Source organism: Dipodomys merriami, unplaced genomic scaffold (assembly GCF_024711535.1).
Source record: "Dipodomys merriami isolate MVZ:Mamm:240054 unplaced genomic scaffold, mDipMer1.0.p SCAF_2, whole genome shotgun sequence".
NCBI lineage: Eukaryota > Metazoa > Chordata > Mammalia > Rodentia > Heteromyidae > Dipodomys > Dipodomys merriami.
This window is the reverse complement of record NW_027203381.1, coordinates 61,477,530-61,504,217: the sequence shown is the minus strand read 5'-3', so window position 1 is coordinate 61,504,217 and position 26,688 is coordinate 61,477,530. Positions and strand designations below refer to the sequence as shown.

The window sequence follows — 26,688 nt, the reverse complement described above, 5'->3', positions numbered from 1 at the left end:
GAGACCTGACACCGAGTCCTCCCCTGCTACTTGCCAGTGGTAAAGTCCGCAGCTCAAATTCCGAGAATTGAGCTCTGTTGATTCTTAGAACTGGGGTTCTTAGAAGTGGTGATGCAAGAAGTTTCTAGGAAAGGCCGGACACCAGGTGATTATTGCTGTTGCTGCCGCCGCTGCTGCTGCCGCCGCCGCCGCCGCTGCCGCTGCCGCTGGTGCCGCTGCCGCCGCTGCTCATAATCATGATTTTACCTTTTAATTCTTTCCCCCTCCCTCCCCGCTTTTGCCAATTGCTTTGGCTCCAAGTTTCCTACGTGTATCTATGGATATCAATGTATCTATTGATTTATTCTAGCTGTCAGGTGTTAAAATAAACGCCGAAGATGAGTCCCACGTCTACTCCCACTTTAGGATATAGATTTTTTTTTCGTTTTTTTTTTTAAACAAAAAAAACAAAAAAAAAAAAAAGCGATCTTGATGCTGATGATTTTTGTTCCCTTTGAGCGCCTCGGCCGGTGCGGGGAGGCTCGGCCACCCTCCCCTGGCTGTGGTTCTGGTTTTTGTTTTTGTTTGAAAGGAGGTGGTGGAAGAGAGCCGGAGGGGAGTCAGGGGGAGGGGGGGGGCGGCCGGAGCCGAGAGGACCCGGCCGGGTGTCGGGGGTGATTCGGACCCGTCCGGGGGCCGTGTGGCCTCCGACGGCGGAGAGGACGGACGCGCGCTCGCGCTCTGGCTCTGGCTGCTGCCGCCGCCGCCGCCGCTGCTGCTGCTGCTGCTGCTTGCGTACGGCTTGTGATCTCGCTGGATTCGTGCGGCTGTGTGTTTCCCCCCACTCGGTGCTCGCTTGCAAACTGCCTTCTTTGCTCGCTCTCTTTTCGCTCCTGCCTCCCTTCGCGCCCTCCTCCTTCCCCTTCGCCTCTCCTCCCTTCTTCCCCTCGGCCGTCCTTCTGGGTAACTCCGGGAGGCCGGTGGGGGGAAGCTGGCCCGCTCGCTCGCGCTCGCCCCGCTGGCTGCCTTCCACCGGCCTCGGTCCTTTACAGATTTCCCCTGCCTTCTTAGCCGAGCCGAGATTTGGAAGGGGGTGTGTGTATGTCGGGGGGGGGGATAATAACATGCAAGCGAACTCTTCGGGTGTTCTTGTTTGTTTGTTTTTTTCTTTCTCTGTCTCCTTTTTGGACATAAACCCAGATGAAATATCTTGTCTGCTGTGTCTTTTGAGAATCATGATCCTCCTACCGAAGAGACGCAATGTGTTGATGTCCCTTTCCCCTTGTGTGTTGGAGAGGTTTTCAGCTTTGCGCGGTAGTGGCCAGGGAGGTGGTGTATGTGTGTGTGTGGTGGTGGGGAGGGGGGGGGGAAGCGGAGATGTTGAAGACTTTGAAAATTAGTCTTTCTTGGTTGTAGTCTAGGGAATCGGGAATCCCCGCAAGCTCTTGCCTGGCCTGCCCATCCCGGGGACGGGAGCCCGGCGGCGGGACGGGGGTTTGAGGGGTGGGGAAGGGTGGCAAAGGGGTGCGCGTTTGCACCTGCGGCGCCTGTCCGTGTGGGGACAGCTCGGGGCTCCCTGGCGGGACAGCCTGGCAGAGTGGAGCGAGAAGGTGGTGGGATTTCTGGCGGTCGCGCTGTTTGTATTTCGGGCGCTTCGTGACTGTGGAGTTGGATCTCAACGGTTGTTCCCTCCTCTTCCTACATTTTTTATTTCATTCTTTCCTCTCTCCCCCCCCCCCCCCTCCCGTACTTATCCCCGATCCGTGGTGCAATGCTCTGCCAGGAAGGCAACTGTGGGCCTGAGTGTAGCGGACGCCGGGCTTCAGATTCCCAAGGTCTTTACACTTGGGCCAGGGGGAAACGGCCGGGCTGCGGCCCGCGTTCCTGACCTGCAAGACCCGGGAGGAGACAGAAGGACACTTTGTGGCTCCCTGGCTGGGCTGGGGGATTAGGGGGTGAGGGAGTGGGGAACCCAGCGTGAGAGAAGCGAGAACGGGCGCCAAAGAGGTGGTGGTAGTGGAGGGGTCGTTGTGAGTGGTCCCGCACAAATAGATGGTGAGGTTGGTTGAATGTGCAACCTGTGGCTCTCTTCCCCCCGGGGATTGGGGAAGGTAGTGGCGGCGGCGGCCCCGGGGTGGGAGCGGGGTAGGGAGTTAGAGCCTCGGAAATCGGCTGCTGGAGGAGTGGGGGTGGGGACAGCAGGACTGAGGGTCCCCCGCCTCCCCTCCCGGCTCCTCTCCGACGCTGTGACACTGGTAAATGGCTTGAGAACTGTGGGTTGCGTTGCTTTTATGATATTGCGTTATTGGAACCCCGGTGTGCGCGTGGGGGGGGGATATGGAACTAGTGTTGCCATAATAAGTTTTAAAACTCCCCCATGGAAAACAAAAACACAAACCAGCAGATTTTTTAAGAGGGGAGGGGAAGCCCCTCTGTGTGGTGGTGCGCCCCTTCCTGCCCAGGTTAATGTCTTGGTGTGGGAATGGTGGATGTCCGGGTACTTGGGGGAGAGGGAATGACCCCCGAACTGAGTGTTGGAAGTCCAAAGCTGTTTACAGAGTCCTTGATGGCCCCAGAGAGCCCGTCATTCCCCAAAGAAAAGTGATATAATCTTTTATGGATTCTTTTTCAATCCGTTTATAGTTTCCAGGAGGAAAGCCTTGTAAAACTTAAAAAAAAATGTCAGTAGATTAAAAAAAATTTACTTTCCAGAAAAAGAGAGGGTTGGGGGTAGGGAGAGAGAGAGAGAGAGAGAGAGAGAGAGAGAGAGAGAGAGAGAGAGAGAGAGAGAGAGAGAGAGAGAGAGAGAGAGAGAGAGAACTGTTTAGAAATTCAGTTTGTGGCTCTTGGCGATGCCACTGGCTTCCTCAACAGAGATTGCCAGTTTCCCTTTTTCTTTGCAAGGTGTGTGTGTGTGTGTGTGTGTGTGTGTGTGTGTGTGTGTGTGTGTGTGTGTGTGTGTGTGGTTTTAATAAATAACTTTAAAAAATAAGAAAAAGGCCGGCAACATTCATCAGGAGACAGGTATCTATTTTGCTCACTATTTACTACCAAGAGCCTTTGGCACTGGAACAGAAACTCGACAAGTTGAAGTTCATCTGGCCCTGGTCCACACACTATTCCTGGAGGTAGCAAACTCCAGCTCAAAGCAGGGAGGTGAAATCACACTTCTTGCTTTAAAATATATATGCTCTTTTATTTTTAAGAAGAAAAGGAAAGGTATTTGTCTCTGGTGGAGCAAGTGAGAGAGAGAGAGAGAGAGAGAGAGAGAGAGAGAGAGAGAGAGGGGAGAGAGAGAGGAGGGAGAGAAGAAGTACACTAGGACTTTGGCATTCTCTTGCTAAGATGACTACAGTAGAACCCGTGCATAAGTGCCCCTCCTCCCAGTTTATAAATAGAAGTTTCCAATATCCTCTTTGGAAGAATTTCTAATATCGCAAGCTCAAGCATGAGCTGATTTTTAAGGGTCTTTCAATGGGATAAGGCTAGATGTGATACATGACATTAGGTGACTTGAAAGAGGGGGCAGCTAGAGAAAGCAAGGATTCTGCAATTGCCCTTTCCCTCTCCTGCTCAGTTTGAAAGGGTTTTACCCCCAACACTTTCTTGAAAAGCCTGTTTATTCTGGGTTTGGTGCATAGGGATAGAGCTCTAAATTCTGAAGTTGCCCTTTGCTGAACCCTTGAAAGAGTTCCAGTTATGGGTTGAGTAAATGGTAGCCATGACCAGATGTCAAAATCCTTCCTTCCCTCTCTCTGTCCCCTGCCGAGTAGCAAAACTCATAACCCACTTGGTTGTGAAAAAACTTAGGTTTAAGAGGAGATGGTGCGGCAGCGCCACCCCTCGGTGGATACAACTATTAGCAAAAGTCAAACACTGGAAAAAATAATAGTGAAATTACCTTCATGGGGGTATCTATTATGTATAGAATCTGGGGAGATGAAAAAAGACTAAGGTGGCAAAACGTTGAAGAGGAAAACCTGGCAGGTTGATCTCTCCGATAGTGAAGAAAAGCATTGTTTGCCAGCTAGCATAGTGTCATACTTGAAGATGTTGTTCCAGAAACCATGTAGGGAAAGTGGCATAAGAAGCATGGCGGCGTGGTGTGTGTGTGTGTGTGTGTGTGTGTGTGTGTGTGTGTGTGTGTGTGTGTGTGTGATGGTTGACTTTAAGAGTAGGTCTCTGGGCGGAGGAGTTGTACTTGACTTTTCAGGACACCTGAATTCTGTCTGACAGATAAGCAGGAGTGTGTGTGTGTGTGTGTGTGTGTGTGTGTGTGTGTGTGTGTGTGTGTGTGTGTGTGTGTGTGTGTGTGTGTGTGTGTGAAGTGTTGCCGTTTAGCTGGCGGTGGCAGTGGGATAGGACTGTGGATGACCTGGAGCTGTGGCAGGCTGTGTGGGTCCAAGCCGCTAGGCGCATATACGCAGGTTTCTTTACTGAACTGCGCAACAAGTGGGAACGCCACCACCGCGCTGCCAGCAGCCCGAGGAGCCAGCGCGAAGCGCAGAGCCCAAGCGGCCAGCTTTTCTTAGCTCCAAAGGAAGCCAGCAACCGCTCTCCAAACCCTTCCCACCACCTAGTCCACCCTCCAGAAGACCAGATTCCCGTGCCCATCTCCTGCTTGGTCGTCCGCTGTCAGTCCCAGGGAGAGCCTGCCCGCCTTGGCTCCCCCTCAATCCCTTTCCTTTACGGAGAGAGATGATGAATGTCTTCCCGACTTTCTTTGCTGGTTGATAGCATTTAAAAATAGAGAGAAATTGCAAAAATCTCACTTAACATCGCCACCCATGGTTCTATTTGAAGAAAAGCGCACCTTTTCTTTCCCTTCCCAAGATAGCTAATTTTTAATGGGGTGGGGAGATCCACGTAGGATGCATAAAAAGCACTTCCAGAAACTGCGTGGTGATTACTAAAGGCGTTGAGCGTCAGGAAGAAGGGATTATATTCACTAAATTGTTTTCCAGCTTTGGTTTTGGAAACATCTCTATCCCCACCCCCACGAGACAGAAAGAAAAATAAATAAATAAAAGGAAGGGACCCAGTGTGGAAGACCGTGGCCGAATAATGATCCTCAGACGGACTGCGTCCGCCACCTAGTGGTGGATCATGGTCACTGCCTCTGCAGTGAATGTGAGGTCGACCCTTTCACCTTGGGGTTTGTGTCCAGAACAGAGGAAGGAGACGCTCCACCAGGGACGGTGTCCGATATAAGAAGTTTTTTTTTAATGGATTGTTAGGAATCAGAAAGACCCCAGATGCTTGCCTCTGTTGATAATCACTCCGTAATCCACATTTATCTCGGCCAAGAGAAACATTCAACTCTTTGAGGATATCTCCTGTGGCTGTGGCCTCTCTCTGGGATGATGGAAGGATGCCACCCAAAACGCAAGAGCTTAAGGGCTCGACTTCTATTTTGAAGATGAGGAAATAGACTTGACAGCGACCTAACCAGGACTAGGCAGTGGCGGCGCAAAGTCACAGGCAAAATTTACCTCTGCTTCTTTAAAGTATCCAAGTGGAAGAAGAAACAGAACCCTCCCCTTAAAGTGTGCATGTGTGTGTGTGTGTGTGTGTGTGTGTGTGTGTGTGTGCCAGTACTGTGACTTAAACCCAAGGCCTGGGTGCTGTCCCCATAGCTTTTTGTTCAAGGCTGGTATTCTACATCCGGAGCCAGCTCCACCTCTGGCTTTTTGGTGTTTAATTGGAGATAAGAGTGTCACAGACTTTCTTGCTCAGGTTGGCTTTGTACAGTGATCCTTGGATTTCAACTTTCAGAGTATCTAGGGTTACAGGCTTAAACCGTCAGTGTCTAGCTCAGAGCGCTTAGTTTAATCACATAGGTCTCTATAAGTAGGCAGTGCACCTTACAAATGGCTTCCTATCACTCTTAGAGGAGATTGTTCAGAAAGCATGGCCTAAGATTTTGGTGATGGACAGAAGAGTTGTCATGGTACTGAGGAGTGAGGTGTCTCGAAGCTTGGAGGTATGCATATACTGGAGTTGGGGGTGAGTGCATAATGCCTACCAAGTATGTCAGGTTGCAGAAATGCACCATGCGACTTCAGAGGTTCATATTTGGACCCTGACATCATTCCTCCCAATTCCTTTATCCTTTGCTCAGTAGCTTGGCAAGGAATCAAGTGTGTACATGTGTGTGCATGTGTGTGGGATTTTTTGGGGGGAGGGAGCGTAGCATATGGATAGGCAGAACGTCATCCTGGAATGTGTGCCACAGCGTCTCAGTAAAGATTTTTGAGTTCTTGATTTAAGGTGGCAAAATGAGCATCAGCCCGCTGGTGACCTCTAGTGGCGGCCTGTGTGCTCAACAGCCCCAGACAGCAGTCTACCCGCCTCCCCCTTCCTACTGCTTACCCGCCTCCCCCATCCAAGTCCGCCGGAATCAAGTTCAGCCTCTCCCTCTGCGGGAGCTGTCGGAGGCAGAGTCGGAGAAATGCGCCTCTGTTTCGGGTTGGAAAAGAATCTGGGGACGTGTTTGAAGCGCGGTCAAGTTTGACTCATCGCTTTCCAAGGACAGTTAGTGCCTTCCATCTTCATTAACGTGAATAAAGACCTTGGCTGACTTCTGTCCAGATCGAATTTTAAACGGCATTGTTTGCTTGTGGAGATCATGCTTCCCGCCCCTCCCTCTCCAATTTTTTTTTTCCTTCTTCTTGCTAAGGCGGAGTTCAGTCCAGTAGGATGGTCAAGAAATCTCTGCCCAGGGTCGTGGTTTGCTGGCATTTAACTGCAGGCCTTCTGGAAGGCTATTTTCGATTGGGCGAAAGGAGGGGGGCAAGGGAGGGAGAAGTATACTTTCTGCTGCTCGTCTTCAGATCTTGCTGATAAAACACATCCCTTCATTTTATTGCATTTCCTCGAAGCTTGTAGGCTTGCTAGTGCGCTGAGGCAGGAAACGTGATCGAAAGGAAAGTCAGGACAGAAAGTCCCGAACACCTTGGCTCCCCCAAGTAGCTCATCCACACCCTTGTGCTGTCAAACTTGCTTTTTATCTACTGTCCCTTCTCCTGCCTTCCGGGGCCCCCTAGCCCAGAGTACAATGTGTCCTTCATTACCCCCAGAACAAAAGCAACCCAACAGCTTGACCCTACCCCCTACTGCCAAGACCTGGGTGACTACGGGCCGCTGCCTGTTGGCTGAGAGGCTGCTGCAGACCCCCCAGTAGGAGCCCTGATGGGCATTTCACTGCAGCAGCTCGAATCTTATTAAAATTCCTTGTCTCTGTCCCCAAACAGTGCTTTGCACTTTCAAAATTCCCCTTTGGCTTTTTTTTTTCCAGCGAGTTATTGGAGTTATTAGTTTACCAACAATCCAACAGCCGGCCTGGATAGAAAGGACTGGGGAGAGCAGGGAGAAGGCATTCTTCAAATCAAGACTCTGGCTAAACTAGGTCAATGAAAAGGAGAGGCGGGCAAGGAAAGACTTGTCTTTTCAAGAGTTGATGGAGAGCGCTCTCTAGTGTTAGGCAGCGGTAAAGACATGATTGGGGAACCACAGGACTCCCCATTTCCAATCAAAGCCCAATCTAACGCCCTAGATTCTCATTCCTATCCCATTCTAACCTCTTCTAACCCCCACCCTCCCTCCCCCGCTTTGCTGTTGGGAAAAAGGGCGAGACAGCCACAAAACAGGGATCTTGAGAGTCCTCAGTCCTTTGAGGACCAACTCTGACCCCGCCTCCACCTCAGAAGGGATGCGCGGCGCACTGTGACGCCATCCGCTAGTTTTAGGACTAGAGCCTGATTTCCTCCCCGTCCCCCCAGCCCCCCGCCCCAAAGCCTCTTGAGTGGTCATAGAGATCATTTGGGAGATGGAACTCAGAGGTTTTAATTCCTGGGAAAGGCGAGGCAACTTTGGAGTGTGCCAGCCAGCCAGCGCGCATGCTGGGGTTCGCACCCTCCCCGGGCCTCTGCGTACTGGGAACCATATCTCTAGGATTTCTGGATAATAGGATTCAGAAATCCCGAAACCGGGCCAAGGTTCAGCCTGGTGGATCCAGATCCTGGTAGACTTTGTAGCCAGCATACCCAGATGGGGTTTTGTAGATTAATTTTTCTCTAACTCCTTTGGGTATCCCAGGTTGGACCCTTATGAACTCTAGGTATTTCATCTTTGAAACTTTTAAGATCTCGTCTAAATATCCCCCTTTAAAAAAAAAGCAGGGAAAGAAAGGGAGGCAAGCAAAAAGAGAAAACAGTGGACACATCAGGCAAACAAACGGCAGAATTGGGCAACTGAAGTCTAGACATGAACCTCTGATTGGATCCAAACTCCTGAGTTCCGTCCCGGGCTCGGCTACGAACTTGTCTGTCTTTGCCTACTTGTAAATTGTGCTGGGGAGGGGTGGGATTAGGTGAACTCAGAGCCCTGGAACCCGAGCCGACTGGGGAAAGGGGGACTTATTCTCTCTCCCTTCCCCTCCCCCCCCCCCCGTCCCTCCCCCCCTCCCCCAACCTCCGTCCCGGGGTGAATCCCGGCGCCGCACAGCGATCCTGGCAGCCTTCTGGGACCAGCAGCTTCCTGGAAAGTTACTTCTGGTTGGAGCCGGGCAATGGGCAGAGTGTTCTGTGAAATCCACTGAGCTGAGATCGACTAGGTTCCGGGAATGAGAGGGCTGTGCTATTCCCCTCAACTACCCCCTGCCTTGAAGGCTTAACAGGAAAAAAAAAAAGGCATATGCACAATGTTAGCTACCGAAGTGCGTGAAAACTTTTATTTGGATGTCTCTAAATTAAGCGCCGCTACCATCCTATCACTCGGCTTCCACCGCGCCTTCTGGAGCTTGGAAGTAAATGGGCAGCCTCAATCCCCGAGCCTGCTGATTGCCTGGGGGTGGGCGGACCCTGGAAGACAGGTATGGTGAGGTGAGGTGGGGTGGGCGAGTCTGCGCAGGCTTGCTCTGGCTCTGCCGCTGCTGCTGGGTTTCTGTTTGTGCTGGGGGGGGGGGGGGGTGCGTGCACACGCGCACGCGCGCGCGCCTGATATCAACCCAGTGGAGAAAAGGAATGGGGTCTTTCTGACTGGAGCACTTTCTTACTCTTCACCTCGCCTCTTAGATTTCTTTTTTTCCCCTCTCTTTTGCGTTTGCTATTTTTCCTCTTTGCTCTCGTTTTGTTTCTGTTTTCTTTTTGGCCTTCTCCTCCCCCAACCACGGGAAGCTCATTTGGAGTACCTCCTTGTGTCTCACTGAATACACACAAGGAAAATGCGAAAGGAGGGACGAAGTGGGTAGACTTGACAACTTTTAACTCTCTCTCTCCTTTTGGTGGTGACTGCACTCAGCGCTGAGGTTTGGTGGGGAGGTCCTGAAATGGACTCCTAGTGGTTAAGTTTCTCCTTGATGATCCTGATCTCTTGGTGGTTGCATGGTGGTCCCATACTCTGGGTAGTGGTTTGAATGTCTGAGTCTTGGAGAGGCATTGGTGTGACTGTAACTGGTAAAGAAGGGTTATCAAGGACTTTGTTAGAGATTGGATTTGAGTTCTTGGACAATTCTTCTTTTTGGAACCTCTGTTTTCTCTGCAGTAGATCAGGGCTATGTTAAAAAAGATGTAGTCGTAGATGGGACAAAGCTTGTGTTTTGTAGAAAAACTGATGCTTCTGCATCTGTCACATCTTTGCTCTCACCTCTGGAGGCTGTGGGCTACTAAACTGGAGTTAGCTGAACTTGCTAAGGAGGCAGGCTACCTGGGCGTGCATTTGCTTTTGCTAGGGCCAAGAGGAGGTTCAAGGTGACAGCCCAAGGCTGGGCGGTCCCAAATATTTGTCTTTTGTTTGATTGCTACAGTCTGCATCTTGAGTGAGTCACAGCCACTTGCCATGGTGAAATGGCAAATCCCAGCTTCCTGTGGTTCCAAAAGTCTGTGACTGGAAATCCACAATTGAGCTAGTGGTTAAAGCCAGTTAAAAGACAGCCTGGGTATTCTAGAAGTGTTTGAGAATCGAGGAGAAAGCTTATACATAAACTCCATGCTGTCTTCAGCATTGTTTTTCAGAGGAAATACTCATTGCACTCTGGTTAGGGCTTAGTGTCTCTCTTTCTACCTACCTTTGACTTGGAATGAGGAGAGGAGGAGATAGGTTCTGTTGTATTTTTCTGTTCTGTTCTCTCCCTTCCCCTATTTCCTTCTTCAATCCCCTCTCATGCACATGCGCACATTAACCTTGAAGCTGATGAGATTGAGTGACTGGCACTTGGGACCACAGAGAAATGTCAGTGTTTGGTTACAGACTCAAGAAAACCTCTCATTTTAGAGTGCTCATTTGGTAAGACTCAGCAGCCTGGAATGGGGCAAAGTTTGTGTGGGGGAAGGAACTTAAAAACGAGATTCACCCACCTCAGGGTGCTGTGTCGCATGTTCCATAGCACGTAGGCTGATTTGGAAAGGGGACAGGAATTTGAGCCAGAAGACCTAGGGCCAGGCCATTAGCCATCTCCGTGGCCCAACATGACCTCACGGGCCTTCGTCAGGCCCCTTTACCCAGAAAAATAGCTCCAAAAGGCAGTGCTTTTTAAAATGAAGGAAGAGAGTTCCAATCTTTTTCTGTTTTGCAGTCTACCTATGCTCCTAAATGTCTTACACCCAGGCTCTTAATGATTTTTGTTTTAGAGAAACCAATTTGGAGAGAGCACATATTTCATTAAATCTCTTTAAAGATTAGTGCTCCCCAGGCTAGTTCTCAGCTAACTACACAGTTAAATCGTTTCCTACCAGGAAGAAGTACAAATTTGGAAGCCGGGGCATTGTATCTGGCCTTAGACTTCAGAGGGAATGGAGAGGAAACTTTGAAAAAGAGGGCAAAGATAATGAAGGAATGCATAGAAGTGCCTTCTCCGGTTATATTCTGTAGACTCCGTATTTAGTCCTCAATGTTCCAGAGATTCAGGAAATACTGCCTGGCTATTTGTCCTGAACAAGTCACTCGACCCATCAAGTTTCAGTTTTGTCACCAGGGAAGGATGGATAGAGATATCGAACCTATCAGCTTCATGGAATCACTTTAAGACTTGAAAGACAATATTTTTAGCAGGTTTTGAATAGTGTCCAGTGTTTTTGGGTCCCTGAAGGATCATTATCATTAATATTGAAAGAACTACTTTTTTTTTATTTCCCGTAAACTCAAGTGGCCTTTGGATGTATAAATTTTTTATTTAGAGAAAGGAACTATATGTGTACATGTATTTGTAATTAATGTATGCAATTGTATTTTCAATACTGAGGGTAGAAATAATTATGATTTCAAAGCTTCAGAGTCCCATTGTTTCTGAAAAGAGCAGAACTGGAGTATGTTTGCTAGCTTGCGGTAAAACCACACCAGCTGGCAGGCTGCAACTATCAAAGCAAAACTAACTACGTGTATCCTAAAATAAGACTACAGTGGACAACCTTAACATTCATTAAATCGATTTCTCTTGGCTTTCTTCTTTGTAGGTTTTAAGCAAAATTTTGAACTGTGAAGCAAGGCCTTGGGTAAGTGGATGGAATTCTATGCTTTATAATTTTGTGGATAAATTGTTTCTTTTTTTTCATTTTGCAAATGCATGTGTTTTGATGAACTTTGCATTGGAAGAGACAAAGAAAAATGAATTCCTTGTATCTCGCAACTAGCTTTCACTCCTACTTGGTTAGACTTCACACTGTTGCATGGTGATTCCTTCTTTTCTCATTCTTTACCCTAGAGAAGGTAGCCACCTGCTGTACCCCAACAATGGCCCAGTCAGTGCTAAAATAAAAAGCAAAACAAGTCTGAATCCAAGTTGTGAGAGAACTAGATTATGATCAGGATAATGAAATGAAATGAAATAAAGTACTGATGGAAATAGTTTATATATATATTTTTTTCCGTGGCCATATATTAGCATTTTTTAGTTAAGGGTGGTACTCTACCAGTTGAGCCATGAATCCATTCCTGGATGTGTGTGTGTGTGTGTGTGTGTGTGTGTGTGTGTGTGTGTGTGTTTAATAGAATATAAAAATGTAATGGGCTTTCCTGCCTGAGCTGGCTTTGAACTGCCCTTCTTGGATCTTAGTCCTGAGTAGCCAGGATTAGAGGCAGAAGCCAACAGGACCTGGGTATGGCTGCAATTTTTTGAGAACCTGCTGTGATCTGGCACAAATCTCTAAACTTTACAACTACGTGGGTATTCCTGTGTCTATTTGGTAAGAGCAAAGCCTAGAAACAGCAGCAGGCTCCAAGCCACACGGCTAGCATAAGGAAAAGTTAGCCTCATGGTCTTTCTCCATTGCAACATACTTCCCTGCCTCTCAATGCTTGGCAAGGTCTTTGGTACGTTAGGAAAACATTCAACAACAGTTCTTCCCTTCCACCTAAAGAACTTCCTTTGCCAGCTTCTGATAAAGGTTTTTCTTCTCATTGTGTAGAACACTCAGAGGTGGGTGATGAGTTGCTCAAAGATGAAACACAGAGGACCTAGGTTGCGTTTCATATTTCATACCTGAGCAGGTTAAACCATCTATCTGCTTTGTTACTCTTGGTAGGCAAGAAACAGTTTCTTGAGGATTCATAGAATTTTGACTTCTTTTGTTCAGGTGAAGACAAAATGGCCTCACCGGCTGACAGTTGTATACAGTTCACCCGCCATGCCAGTGACGTCCTTCTCAACCTTAATCGCCTCCGAAGTCGCGACATCTTGACGGATGTTGTCATTGTGGTTAGTCGTGAGCAGTTCAGAGCCCATAAGACAGTTCTCATGGCCTGCAGGTGAGTGGTCTGAAAGGGAAGGGAGATTGTAGAAAAGACCATGCTGGCAGCCAGTGGAGACAGAACTGTGTATGGAATGACTCCTGGCTTGTCTGTTAGATAGCAGCACAGGGCCTGGCGTTGCAGCCGGTCTGGATGTGAATGAATGTGTGCCCTTACGCACTTTCAGGAGAGAAACACTTTCTGTTTTGTGGACATAGAAGGAGGAAATCACAGACTACAACAGGGAAGGGTGTTTAGTGTGAGCAGGGAAAATAACTTCAGTTAACCAGTGAGAAAGGAAAAAAGGAAGAGTCTCTAGTATAAGCAACTTAATTTGAATTCTTGTGCTTTTTGGGGTGAGGGAGGGCTGTAATTGTGTTTGTTTTATCTTGGGACTATGTTTCCATGAGTGTATAAAGTGGTGTAAGACTTGAGAGAGAGCTAATTCTTTAATATTTTCAATATTGATGTGTTATATTAATTTGTCTCCTTAGATCTTTCTAGTAATCATGTGTGCTAAGATGGCACTATACCTCCATTTAATTAATATCAATTTTTTCTAGTCCTGGGTCTGGAAGTCAGGTCCTGGGTGCTGTATCTGAGCTTTTCATTGCTCAAGGCTTTACCATTTAGGCCACAGCTCTATTTCTGACTTTTTGTTGGTTAGTTGGAGATAAGTGTTTCACAGACTTTACGGCTTGGCTGGTTTCAAACAGAGCTCCTTAGAGCTCAGCCTCCTGAGTAGCTAGGATTACAGGTGTGAGCCACCATTGTCCAACCATACCTCCATTTTAATAGATAAGTTTTTTTTTTAAAAGCACTAGCTTTGATTCTATATTATTTCACCTAGAATCAGGGTCTCTATTGCAATTGGAGAACATATCCAACATCTCCTCCACAGCACTTAAAAAAATAGTGTTGAAGTCCCAGTTTGAGGCTAGCTAGACAAAAAGTTAGTGAGACACCTTATAAGTAAATAAGCCAGATATAGTGGCACATATTTGTAGTCCCTACTACACAGGATATGTAGGTAGGAATGATATAGTCCCAGACCAACTCCAGGAAAAACTGAAAGACCCTATCTGAAAAAGAACTAAAAGCAATAATGAGTTGGGGATGTTGCTCAAGTAGTAGAACACCTGAATACCAAGTGTGAGACTCCAAGTTAAAACTCCCAGTACCAAGTTGTCATGTTGAAAACGAGCTTTACAACGTTGGTGTGGGGGGGGGGGAGGGGAAGAGATGTGAAGGGTAAACAAAGGAGGAGGCTGCAATGCTTGATAAGAAATGTACGCATTATCCTGCCCATGTAATTGTAACCCCTCTGTACAGTATGTTCACAAAAAATAAAAATTAAAATTAAAAAAAATAGAAAAGAAGAAAAAAAAACTCCCAGTACCATAAAACAAACAAAAAACAAATAGTGTAGAGGATAGAGGTTTATAATGGTCCAACAATAATGGCCAATGTTCAGTAAGTGTCTGCCATGCTTATCAGGTAGGCATCATTTCATGCCCTTCATATTCTCATTTCTTGTAATGCCCATTCCAAAGTAATGCTATTATTCTCCCTAACTGATCTTAGCCAAGGCTGCACAACTACTTATAGGTGACAACCTGAAGTGAGATGACCACATGGAACAATTGACTTGATTATCTCTGGGCTTTTGGGAAAAATGGTAGGATGTATGTGAAGGCATCATTTTATTTGTTTCTCATCTATACCCAACTTCTTATCCTAAAAACAAACAGCAGATTTTTTTTTTTGAGAAGAGAATAATGTGATAGAACATGAGGGGAACCATCCCAGAAATGTAGACTAAGAATAGATACTAGGAATGAATGCTAAATTTAACTTTGGTAATCCACACAGTTAAGACTAAAAGAACAGCAGGCACTGTGACTTTGAGAATATCACTTAACCTCTGTCATCTCACTCACCACTTTGTAAAAGTGAAACATGGTAATATTTATCTCACAGGGTTGTGAAGAAGGCAGGCAAATGTATGTAAGGTGCCTTAGGACTCTCTGGTATTTGGTAAGCTCTCCCAAGTCCAAGCTGTTATTTATTCCATGGAAGTTCAGAATGTAGGCCCTGGGAAGGAGAGCTCATCCACGCTGCTATTAACATCCTACAGATTCTTTCTGTCTACTATAATGGGACATTTGCTTGTTTTACAGTGGCCTATTCTATAGCATCTTCACAGACCAGTTGAAATGCAACCTCAGCGTGATCAATCTGGATCCTGAAATCAACCCTGAAGGGTTCTGCATCCTCTTGGACTTCATGTACACATCTCGGCTCAATCTGCGAGAAGGCAACATCATGGCTGTGATGGCCACAGCCATGTACCTGCAGATGGAGCACGTTGTGGACACGTGCCGGAAGTTCATCAAAGCTAGGTGAGCTGAGGTGCTTCTGGATTAGAAACCCTTGAGAATTCATGCATTCAAAAAATAATGTAATATAATATGCAGCAGTCTACATTGCTACTATGATTGCACATTTCTGTCGTTGTCGTCATCCTTGTCCTCCTCCTCCTCCTCCTTTTCTCCTCCCTCCTCCTCCTCCTCTTCCTCCATTATTATTATTATTATTATTATTATTATTATTATTATTATTATTATTTCTTTGTTGATGGTCTTGGAGCTTGAACTTAGGGCCTGGGCACTGTCCCTGCACCTCTTTGTGCTCAAGGCTGGTGCTCTACTACTTGAGCCACAGCTCCACCTCCATCTTTTTCTGAGTAGTTTATTGGAGATACTGGTCTCACAGACTTTCATGCCCAGGCTGGATTTGAACCATGATCCTTATATCTCAGCCTCCTGAGTAGCTAGCGAGGATTACAGGTGTGAGCCACCAGTGCCCAGCAAGGTATAGTCCAGGCTGGTCTCGAAGTCAACATCCTCCTGCCTCATCCTCCTTGCTGATTACTGGCATGTGCCACCATGGCCCGTGTCTGCCCTTCTTAGCTCTTTCACTTTATGCAAGCTTGACCCCTTATAGATGTCCAGCTGCACCCAGTTCATTATCCCCTCCTGGTTTCTTCTAGGATCCTGCAAAAGCCAAACCTTTGGGTCTCAGGCTCTTGCTTTGCTTTATTTGCTCAAGGCTGGTGCTCTACCATGTGAGTGACCACTTCATTCTGGCTTTTTACTGCTTAATTGGAGATGAGTCTCATGGACTTTCTTGCCCAGAATAGCTTTGGACCATGATCCTCAGATTTCAGCTTCCTGAGAAGCTAGGATTACAGGCATGGGCAGCTAGAGATCAGTTTAGACATTATTATTCTGATTACTACTCTTCCTCCCCCAGCTCTTCCTCTATGTTCTACAGCATCTTACTTGTCTTTTAGGCCTTCCTTTAAAAAATTTACAAATACATTTTTGTTCTTTAGATTTCTGTTACAACTGTGCACATGCTTCCCCAATTTCCCTACCAAACTGTGGATTATTTAAATTGATAGGAACTGCTTTGCTCAACTTTTTTATCACTCTGTTCCTATTAAGGAGAACATTTTTTTTTGCCAGTCCTGAGGCTTGAACTCAGGGCTTGGGCACTGTCCCTATGCTTCTTTTGTTTGTTCTACCACTTGAGCCACAGCGCCACTTCCAGCTTTTTCTATTTATGTGGTGCTGAGGAATCGAACCCAGGGCTTCATGCGTGCGAGGCAAGCAGTCTACCACTCAGGCACATTCCCAGCCCCTGCAAGAACATTTATTGAACCCGGTTTAGTTTAGTGGTCTAAACTTCTTCCCCAAGCAATGGTGGATGTAATCATCACTGAAAGGGAAGGATCCTGAGAATCAAAGAAGTAAAGAGCTTCTCAAAATGGAACAGAGACTAAGGCTTAACTTCTTTGGAACCATTTGAGCCAGCTGCTCTAGAATGACTGTGTCCTTACTCAACAGAAGTGTGCTCCAACATGTGACTAGGAACTCAGTATTCCCAGAGCTGCACATTCCACACTGGACAGTTAGATAGCTCTTCTTAATGGCCATTTGAAAAATCTGGCTCCTTTAGCTTTCACATATTGGTTCTAGCTCTGTTCACTGTGATCATGTTGAACTGGCCTACTTTTACACCCACATAATGTCCCTTCAAGTCTTTGCGGTCAGAGCTCTCCTGTGGGTAATCATGGTGGCAAGTTCATCATGAAGGTCATCTGTGAGTACTTTGTATAGGCCAAGTCTTGTGCTCTGAACTATAACTTGCTACAAGTCACTTAGTTGTTAAATGGCACAGATAAGTTTTTCTAAAGCGGACTGTCTGCTCTAGAGTCAGGGCTTCTTGTATTAGCATTTGCTATCCATTCTCCACCATTAACCTCCCTGAGAGTCCATTCAGCACATGGGCAGCTCCTTTATTTAATAAAGAACTAGTTTTGCATGGTACCTGCATTGTATATATTGTATATATTGCCCCTCTCTGGTTCTATGTATGTCAGGTACCTGCTTTTCCTTCCTTGTAGGAATCTTTTGCGTGTCTGACAGGAGACAGGGACTTTTAAAGCTTTATATAAGCCATAAAAGCCATAAGAGTAACATCAGAATATGATAGACTCACAGACATACATGTATAGGAGCCTTCAATTTACAGGATCATTATCTGATCAGATACTGATTGTATAGGTAGCTCATCTGCCTTCTCTGGGCTCAGTTTCCTCAGCTGTAGCCTGGATGCCTTGAAGCCATGTTTCAGCGCAACATTCCCCGGTGTCCAGCTGACTCAAGCACAGATGTGATTACATAACAGTGTCACTGCAAGGTCATCTGCCGAACAGTTCTAATTTTGGGTCTGGTGGCTTTTCTCTTTTTTGTTTTCTCCAACAGTGAAGCAGAGATGGTTCCTACCATGAAGCCTCCTCGGGAAGACTTCCTCAACAGCCGGATGCTGATGCCCCAAGACATCATGGCCTATCGGGGCCGGGAAGTGGTAGAAACCAGCCTACCATTAAGAAACACCCCCGGGTGTGAGAGCAGAGCCTTTGCCCCCAGCCTGTACAGTGGTCTGTCCACACCACCAGCCTCTTATCCCATGTACAGCCACCTCCCAGTCAATGGCTTCCTCTTCCCTGATGAAGAGCTGCGAGATGCCCGGATGCCTGTGGCCAACCCCTTTCCCAAGGAACGGGCCCTTCCCTGTGATAGTACCAGGCCAGTCCATGGCGAGTACAGCCGGCCAGCCATGGAGATGCCACCCAGTGTGTGCCACAGCAACATCTACTCACCCAAGGATGCAGTCCCAGACGAAGCACGAAGCGACATGCACTACAGTGTGGCAGAGGGCCCCAAGCCTGCTGCCCCCTCGGCTAGAAATGCCCCATACTTCCCTTGTGACAAGACCAGCAAAGAAGAAGAGAGACCCTCTTCAGAGGATGAGATTGCCTTGCACTTCGAGCCCCCCAATGCGCCCTTGAACCGGAAGGGTCTGGTTAGTCCACAGAGCCCCCAGAAATCTGACTGCCAGCCCAACTCACCCACAGAGTCCTGCAGCAGCAAGAACGCCTGCATCCTCCAGGCATCTGGTTCCCCTCCAGCCAAGAGCCCCACGGATCCCAAAGCCTGCAACTGGAAGAAGTACAAGTTCATCGTGCTCAACAACCTCAACCAGAATGCCAAACCAGAGGGGCCAGAGCAGGCTGAGCTGAGCCGCCTCTCCCCGAGGGCCTACCCTGCCCCACCTGCCTGCCAGCCACCCATGGAGCCTGAGAACCTGGATCTCCAGTCCCCAACCAAGCTCAGTGCCAGTGGGGAGGACTCCACCATCCCCCAAGCCAGCCGGCTCAATAACCTCGTTAATAGGTAATTTCAGAGGCTGTCTGATTAGAGATTACCGAGGCATGGGTTGCGTCATTTCTTTTGATGGGTGCAGGAGCTTGGCTTTAAAAAAAAAATTGTCTGAATTAGCACGTGATCAAATTAATCTAAAGTAGGAAGTACTTACACTGAAACACTTTTTAAATTCATTTTTAAAATTATATTTAAGTAGTCGTACAAATGGGTTTCAATTCCACAAATAGTCTGAAAGTACAATGCTTCTTGATCAGTATCACCCCTCATCATTTCCCAAATTTAGTTTTTCCCATGGGAGAAGAGCAACCACAGTTTGCAAAGGCACTGCCGATGGTGCTGGTATGTCAGGGGACCCTCCTACTTCTCTTAGACTGAGAGAGGTTGTGGGCTGCAGTACTAAGGGGAAGCCATTGGGTCGGGAAATGGGGTTTGCCCTGGATTTGACCTTGGCCAATGGTCTTGTGCAGTTGCTCTTCTGAAGGTACGCTTGTGGATGATGCTGAGCCCAGAGTGGAGTAGAGTGGCTTTGGAATGTAGTCTTGCCTGAGTGCAGGGAGGAGAGATTGGCATGGGGGTTTGGGGACTTGTCTCCTCTGACCTGGCTTCTGAGTCTCCTTGCTCCTGCCCACAGGTCCCTGACAGGCTCACCCCGCAGCAGCAGTGAGAGCCACTCACCACTCTACATGCACCCCCCGAAGTGCACATCCTGCGGTTCTCAGTCCCCGCAGCATGCAGAGATGTGCCTGCACACTGCGGGCCCCACGTTCCCGGAGGAGATGGGAGAGACTCAGTCTGAGTACTCAGATTCCAGCTGTGGTGAGTCCCTTCCTGTCCACTCCCTCCTTGCACAGGGAAAAGAATTCCTTTGTTCCATGGGTAGTATGTTTCCATTTTATCTGTGTATTTATTTGGGAATGTTCCCAATGAGAAGTCTGCTAGTACTTAAAATCACCAGCAGATCACCCATTCTTCGTGTCTTGGGGAACTGGGTGGGACCAAAACAAGGGGTGGGTATTGGAGTTCATCTGGGGGTAATTGAGATGGGCAAAACCACCTGCAGAATCATTCTAGCAAAAGCAGCTTGCGGGACTGACTGTAACTCCCAGAGCTTTCCAGCCTCCCTGTGCCACGACCATCGTTCTGACCTGTCTCTGTGCATCAGAGCTCCTTGTAAGGCTCAGATTCTCTGTGGAGAAGTGTCTGGCCTTATGTATTTCTGTATCCTACATAGGTCCTCGAAAGTCCCTAGTACGGAGGAGATAGTTAAAAAAATAGAAGCTGAATTAAGTTAGTTAAATCAAATTATTAAATTACCATTTCTGCCTAGTCAATAATTTGCATCCCCAATTTTTACCAGATAAAAAAAAATTCTCACTGTTGACCTAGCACTGGCCCAGTCAAACACAGGGTAAATCACTAGGACACTGACATATTCCAATCATTATAACCAAAGAAAAACAAATGTTTGTAGTGAGAGGGTTGGCAGAGGGTCCTAGATCCTGAGTCAGAGCAAGAGCAGAGACTGTCCTCTTCTGTGTCCTGGCTGTTTGCCTTGCTCCATTTTCTGGCTCCTTCTCTCTGGGCCTCTGTTTCTACTTCTACCATTATTGGTATTCACCCAGTCTCAGGGATATGAAATCCAGACAGATGTGAGGATGGCCACTGCATTTATCATCAGTCCCTCTCACTGTGGCTTCAAAGTATGATTGAGTTGGACTTCTAGCTCATGTCCCTAGAATGCTTTCTTCTGCTTTGTGTTATGTAATATGCTTCTATGTGGTAGGCAGGATAGCAATTGTGATCCTCCCTTTGGAGAATGAGACACAGAATGACTGGATAAATTGCTGTGGATAAATGCAAATTAGTGAATAGACAAGAAAGGTTCTCAAGCTCCTGGGAAGAGGAAGAGTACTTCAGCAAACAGGTGCAGGCTACCAATGTCCATTAGTTTGTCTTGGTTCCCTTTCCACCATGATTGAGCCTCTATATATGATTCAAAAAATCCTGTCCCACCCTCCTTTGCTCTGGCCTCCCATGAGTGATGCTGAGAGAGTCTGGGGGACCCAGAGGAGGGAGTTCTTAGAGCCCCGTCTCCCTTCCTCCTGCTGACATGGTGTCCTTTCACCTTCCGACAGAGAACGGGGCCTTCTTCTGCAATGAGTGTGACTGCCGCTTCTCTGAGGAGGCTTCGCTCAAGAGGCACACACTGCAGACCCACAGTGACAAACCCTACAAGTGTGACCGCTGTCAGGCCTCCTTCCGCTACAAGGGCAACCTTGCCAGCCACAAGACCGTCCACACAGGTATGGCCCTGGCTCACCTTCCAGGGCTCTCTAGGATTCTCAAGGGAAGGACAGGGGAGAGAATTTTAGGGGCGCAGAGTGGGGCCTTGGTAGCTAGTGTGGTCAGGCAGGAAGCAGACCCATCCCAGCCTGTCTGGTCTTCACGAAGGGACTTTTTTACGCATTGTGCTCCTTGTCTTTCCTCTGAGACTCTGTCCTACTTCTCTACCTTTGCTGGGGTTAGAAGTGGGTTGATCCTATGGTATTCAGGAGGAAACTGAGGCTGACAGAGACAAAGTGAATTTTTCTAAAGTGGGGGTGGGGGTGGGGGAGCCTTTTGATGTCCTCTATGGACGGATTCATCAACCAGCTCGCATTCCTTACTAGGTAGCTTCTTGCGATCTGATTGTTGTAGGGTGTTTATTGCCTCTTAGACCTTTCGGTGGCCCCATTATTCCAGAAACTTTCCATGGTGGAAGGCTCAGCCGTTCGTTCGCTTTCCTCTGCCTGCTCTACTCACATCCTTGCCCCACCCCTCTAGCAAATGGAATACAGCTGTAGCTGCCACAAATGGAAAAGTATGTTTGTTCTGAAAGAGAGAAACTAGAGCAGCCTGATTGTATCTCCCTGGTGAGGGAGTGGATATTGCATCAGTTCTATCTAAGGGAAAGCCAGAACAGGCATTCCAGGTCACCTCAATTAGTCCCACCCATTCAGAGAGGGAAACTGAGGTCCAGAGAAGGACCTTGTCTTGCCCACATTCTACAGGGAGGTGAACCTGATGAAAGCACTGGTTTTGAAGTGCTGGCTTCGTGGAACTTCCCACTCCTGTCCCATACCTAGCTTTGTTTCTGCCCCACTATGCCACTGCTTGATTCTGGTTCTGCAAGAGATGATGGTGTGGATGAGGGGGGGGGGGAGAGAGAGGGAGGGGAGAGAGAGAAAGAGAAAGAGAGAGAGAGAGAGAGAGAGAGAGAGAGAGAGAGAGAGAGAGAGAGAGAAGAGGCAAAGGAGAAGGAAGAGGAGGAAAAGGTGGAAGAGGAGGAGGAAGATGAGAGGGTATGTGAAAGTAAGAATGAGAAGGCAGTATAGGTCAAATACTAGGTAGGCTTTTTTATTCTCTTTCTTTTCCCTCAAGAGAAAAGAAAGAAACCTTTGAACAAGTAACTGATAGCTTAACAAAATGAATTCCAGGAAGCTAGAACATGTGTTGTGGGGGCTAGAGGGAGTTCGGTGGGGGAGGGCAGGGAGACATGAATTGTGAGGGGAGGGGTGGGCATATGGAGGCATAATATTCAATGTACATATGTGAAAATGGAGCCAGGATGAAGGGTTGAGAGAGATGGGGGCAGAAGGATGCATTGTGCTCATAAACGGACATGTTGAATTGAAACCCCCTTTGTTCAAAGATAGTAACACTTTTTATTACCTGAGATGAGCAAGCAGGAAAGAAGATCATAGGAAAAAATACTTCCAAAAAGAGAGAGAGAGAGGGACAAGAAAGCAGCAGAGGTGTGGGAAAGGAGCAGTTTGCCTTGAAATCCTGGGGCTAGCGTCAGTGATGACCTCCTGGAATATGGCTTTGTCTTTTCCTTTTCTCTGGGAAATAGGTGAGAAACCCTATCGCTGCAACATCTGTGGGGCCCAGTTCAACCGGCCAGCCAACCTGAAAACCCACACACGCATCCACTCGGGTGAGAAGCCCTACAAATGCGAAACCTGTGGAGCCAGGTTTGTCCAGGTAAGCAGGCAACATGGCCAGAGCCCATGCAGGGTGATGGGGGGCAGAGGAGAGGACCTGTTTGAAGGTCTGCAGCCCCTCTTAGCAGAGCTTTTCACGCTGGGCTCTTCCTTCAGGTGGCCCACCTCCGTGCCCACGTGCTTATTCACACTGGAGAGAAGCCTTACCCCTGTGAAATCTGTGGCACCCGCTTTCGGCACCTTCAGACTCTAAAGAGCCACCTGCGCATCCACACAGGAGAGAAACCTTACCATGTACGTAAGGCCCTGGGGACTCTGGGGGAGGTGGAGGGCGGGGCGGTGGAACTGTGTGCACCAATTGCAAGCACTCAGGCACTCCTATCAGGTTGGGAGATCTGACTCTGAGCCAGAAAGCCACAGACACCCAGTGTGGCAATCCCAGGTCTCAATGTATCCATCTTTGAAATGGAGACATTGGGCTGGGCTACCTGAACCATATAAAAAAGTCCAGACAAGGGAAATCGAGCTGTTAGGGTCATTTGTTCATTCCATAAATACTTACTGAGAGCCTATAACACACTCCTATATTGTGCTAAATGTGCATTTCAGAGCAGCTAAGGTATTTGAAAAGAGGCAGTGTTAAAGGTAGGAGGAAGACTTCAAAATGTGATGTAATGAAAAACAAACAAATAACAGTGACAAAGAACAAGAAGAAAAGACCATTCCAAGCAAGAGCAGCCAACCAGCTATGTAGCACCCTGCTGTGAACAGGCTGGTGGAATTGTGTTCTAGAGCAGAGTCCAGAAAAACTAGAGCTTGCAGGTTAAATTGTGAATATTGAACAAACTAGAAATGCTTTTATAAAACAAAAGTAATAATTTATGAAATTGCAAAAGTATAATGAAATTTCAATTGTAGAGGGCTTTAGATGGCCACACTAATTTGTTTCTATTCTGTGCATTGCTGCTTTTGAGGAGTTTGTATACATTACTTTCCGTAGTAACAGGCACAGGAATCAGTCTACAAATGATTTTCCACAGCCCATATGTTGACTTGCACAATGGGCCTTTTTGTGTTCGCTTTTTTGTGTTGGCTTGGGGTGACTATCTCCATACTAGCTCTTTATTTATTACTTATCCTTCAGTGACTTAATTTCTTCATCTGAAAAAATGAGCCTGAAAATGGCCTCTCCTGCCTGGAGTAGTAATACTAAGTTAACTAATTCATCCAACTGTTCAGGATAGCCTATGCATGTAGCAAGTGTATAATAATCACCCACGATGTCATGATTTGCTAGAATTTTGAAGGCAGAGGATATTGTAGTTGAGAGGGACAATTTAGTATTTATGGCCCTAATCCTTCCAGAGCAAGAGCTCAGACCCAGGGGGAGAAAGGACACGCTCAGGACATAGTACAGTGGGTGGTGGAGAGACAGTGGATACCTCTCTAGGCCAGGCCTCTGAAGAGCCAGGGCTTCTTACCGCATTGCACTATTGGTTCATTTATTTTCTAAATCTATTTCCATTTTTATCCTAAAATATTTTCCATCCCAATAGGTCACTTTTTATTATTATTATTATTATTATTATTATTATTATTATTATTATTATTATCATTCAAGAACTTGAAATCAGTTTGAAACTCAGTGTCTTGCTGTTGCTGGACCCGAAGCCCTTTTGGTTTTAGGTTATTGTTTTAAGATAGAGTCTTGCTTTTTGCCCAGCTGGCTTGAGACTGTGCTCTTTCCACCAATGCCTCCTGCACAGTTTAGATTGCAGATAGGAACTACTATGCCCAGCTTGTTTGTTGACAGAGAAGGCTTGCTAACTTCTTACCCAAGCTGACCTTGAACCGTGATCTGGATCACTAACTCCTGAGCAGCTGAAGCTATAGGCATGAGGTACTGCACTTAGCCCAATAATACTGTTTTATAGCAATGGTTTAAACTGTATAGAAAGATTGTGAAGATCATGCATCCAGCTTCCTCTATTGTTTACACTGTTTTTAGATACATCTTGTCACAATTAATGAATCAATGCAGATACATAATTATAAAATTACAGTTCATATTATGTTGGGGGTTTATAATTTTAAAATGAAATTTAGTCTTAATTTTTACTCTCAAATGCCTGTTTTTCTGTCCCATTTCCTCATTACACTTAACTACTTTACTTTTAAGTGACTTTCCTTGCTAACAGTATCCAGTCAAAGGGAGACACAACTCAACTTGCTAAGGCTTTGCTAGCTTAGCAAGGTATTTCTCCTAGGAAGGAATACAACTGTATTTTAAAGACATATCTTAGACTTGAGCATTTCCATGAATCCAGATTGGTCCAATCCATTTGTCTAAGTGCATTCCAGGTCATTGTATTATTTGCCTGAGTGATGATTTTTCTAGGTAGACAATGAAGATTAGTGAGAAGTGCTCCTTGCCCTCAAAGTATTATCTACCTGTTGAGGATACCAGTAAGAAGGATGGCTTTGTGATAAGGCTATAAAGCTGACCTCTCAAGGAGAGAGGGATTATTATTGTTATTTTTAATCTTTGCTTCAGAAATGCCTTCACCATTAAGGAAGTTTACATGGGAACTTATCTTTTGGCTAAGACATTAAATTCATGTCAGGGAAGAAATGTCTCAAGCCAGACAAAAGCATGAGTGACACTTTGGAAAGTGGGACAGGGACAATTGCACAATATTTGCTTATCTCTAGAGGAAGTCTTCACCAGGCCTTTGAGAGGGAAGACCTCCTGGAGGCCCATGCAGGGGGAACCTTCTTCCTGGGTAGGGGTGGGGTGGTGGGGGTCTTTGAGCAATGACCTGTCTCCTGGGTTGATCATAACTCACAGTTGGCCTCTTGTGTCCCACCAGTGTGAGAAGTGTAACCTGCATTTTCGTCACAAAAGCCAGCTGCGACTTCATTTGCGCCAGAAGCACGGTGCCATCACCAACACCAAGGTGCAATACCGTGTGGCCACCACTGACCTGCCTCCGGAGCTCCCCAAAGCCTGCTGAAGCATGGAGTGTTGACGCTTTCCTCTCCAGCCCCTTCTCAGAATCGACCCAAAGGATACTGTAACACTTTTCAACCTTCATCCCATGATGTAGTGCCTCTCTCATCCACTAGTGCGAATCGTAGCTGGGGTGGGGGGGTGGGGGGCGGGGCCTGGGGAGAAGGGGAGCACAGCCGCTCCCCTTCCCCCACTGCCATGAACCATTCAGAAAATAATATTGCTTCTTCTCCTATGTGTAAAAGCAAACTACGTCAGCCACAAGCAAAACCATTTCATAGATTCACAGTTTGGGGAGTATGCAGAAACCCTGAGTTGACTCAGTCTGCTAAATGAGGAATGTATATGTTTTGTGGGAACAAATGTTTCTTTTTTTGTATGTAAATGTGCTGTTCTTTTCAAAGACAAGACTTTGGTATGTTATCCAAGAGAGGGCTTTAATTTTTTTAACCAAAGGTGAAGGAATATATGGCAGAGTTGTAAATATATAAATATATATATAAATATATATAATATAAATATATATAAACCTAAAAAAAGATATATTAAAAATATAAATTGCGTCAAAGGCTCGATTTTGTATCTGCAGGCAGACACGGATCTGAGAATCTTTATTGAGAAAGAGCACTTAAGAGAATATTTTAAGTATTGCATCTGTATAAGTAAGAAAATATTTTGTCTAAAATGCCTCTGTATTTGTATTTTTTTTGCAAGTGAAGGTTTACAATTTACAAAGTGTGTATTAAAAAAAAACACAAAAAGAACAAAAAAAAAGTGCAGAAGGAAAACGTGTAATTTTGTTCTAGTTTTCAGTTTGTATATACCACGTGTCCTCCCGGTGCCTTTTTTTCACGGAAGTTTTCAATGATGGACGAGTGTGCGCCATCCCTTTTTGAAGCGTAGGCAGACACAAGGACTTGAAGTTGTCACTAACTAAACTCTCTTTGAGAACGTTTGTCTCATCCCATTCTGCGTCATGCTTGTGTTATAACTACTCCGGAGACAGGGTTTGGCTGTGTCTAAACTGCATTACCGCATTGTAAAATATAGCTGTACAAATAGAAGAATAAAACCTTGAAAAGTCAAGCCGGCTTGGTCTGGAGGTCTTGTATGGGAATGAGATTTGGACATGCAATGGTAGCAGCTGCCTTAGCTGCTCTAGTGGGATCTGGTCTCAGAAGGGAGAGGCTGTTGGTGG

At 46.6% G+C, this 26,688-nt stretch overlaps 1 protein-coding gene across 4 annotated transcripts; it reads left to right on the top strand.

Moving 5' to 3' along the window:
- The first annotated feature begins 22 nt into the window (after window positions 1-22).
- Bcl6 (BCL6 transcription repressor) lies at window positions 23-26,576 on the top strand. 4 transcript variants are annotated; one of them, XM_070029805.1, is made up of 10 exons: window positions 25-145; window positions 11,430-11,468; window positions 12,549-12,720; window positions 14,883-15,104; window positions 17,535-18,506; window positions 19,129-19,313; window positions 20,633-20,800; window positions 22,390-22,520; window positions 22,637-22,774; window positions 25,351-26,576. In XM_070029805.1, exons 3-10 carry the CDS (start codon window positions 12,560-12,562, stop codon window positions 25,492-25,494), a joined length of 2,121 nt encoding a protein of 706 aa, XP_069885906.1. In that variant the 5' UTR covers window positions 25-145; window positions 11,430-11,468; window positions 12,549-12,559; the 3' UTR covers window positions 25,495-26,576. The 4 variants fall into 4 exon arrangements, with proteins under 4 accessions (XP_069885910.1, XP_069885906.1, XP_069885908.1 ...); XM_070029807.1 differs by lacking the exon at window positions 25-145 and adding an exon at window positions 8,517-8,851; XM_070029806.1 differs by lacking the exon at window positions 25-145 and adding an exon at window positions 9,006-10,263.
- Window positions 26,577-26,688: the final 112 nt, after the last annotated feature.

What these genes read in the sequence shown, in the direction of transcription:
- Bcl6 (XM_070029805.1), top strand. Translation starts at nt 12,560, where the DNA reads ATGGCCTCACCGGCTGACAGTTGTATACAGTTCACCCGCCATGCCAGT. An exon ending in GTACTCAGATTCCAGCTGTG is followed by an intron (nt 19,314 to 20,632) that starts GTGAGTCCCTTC and finishes ACCTTCCGACAG; the next exon opens with AGAACGGGGCCTTCTTCTGC. An exon ending in GTGGAGCCAGGTTTGTCCAG is followed by an intron (nt 22,521 to 22,636) that starts GTAAGCAGGCAA and finishes CTCTTCCTTCAG; the next exon opens with GTGGCCCACCTCCGTGCCCA.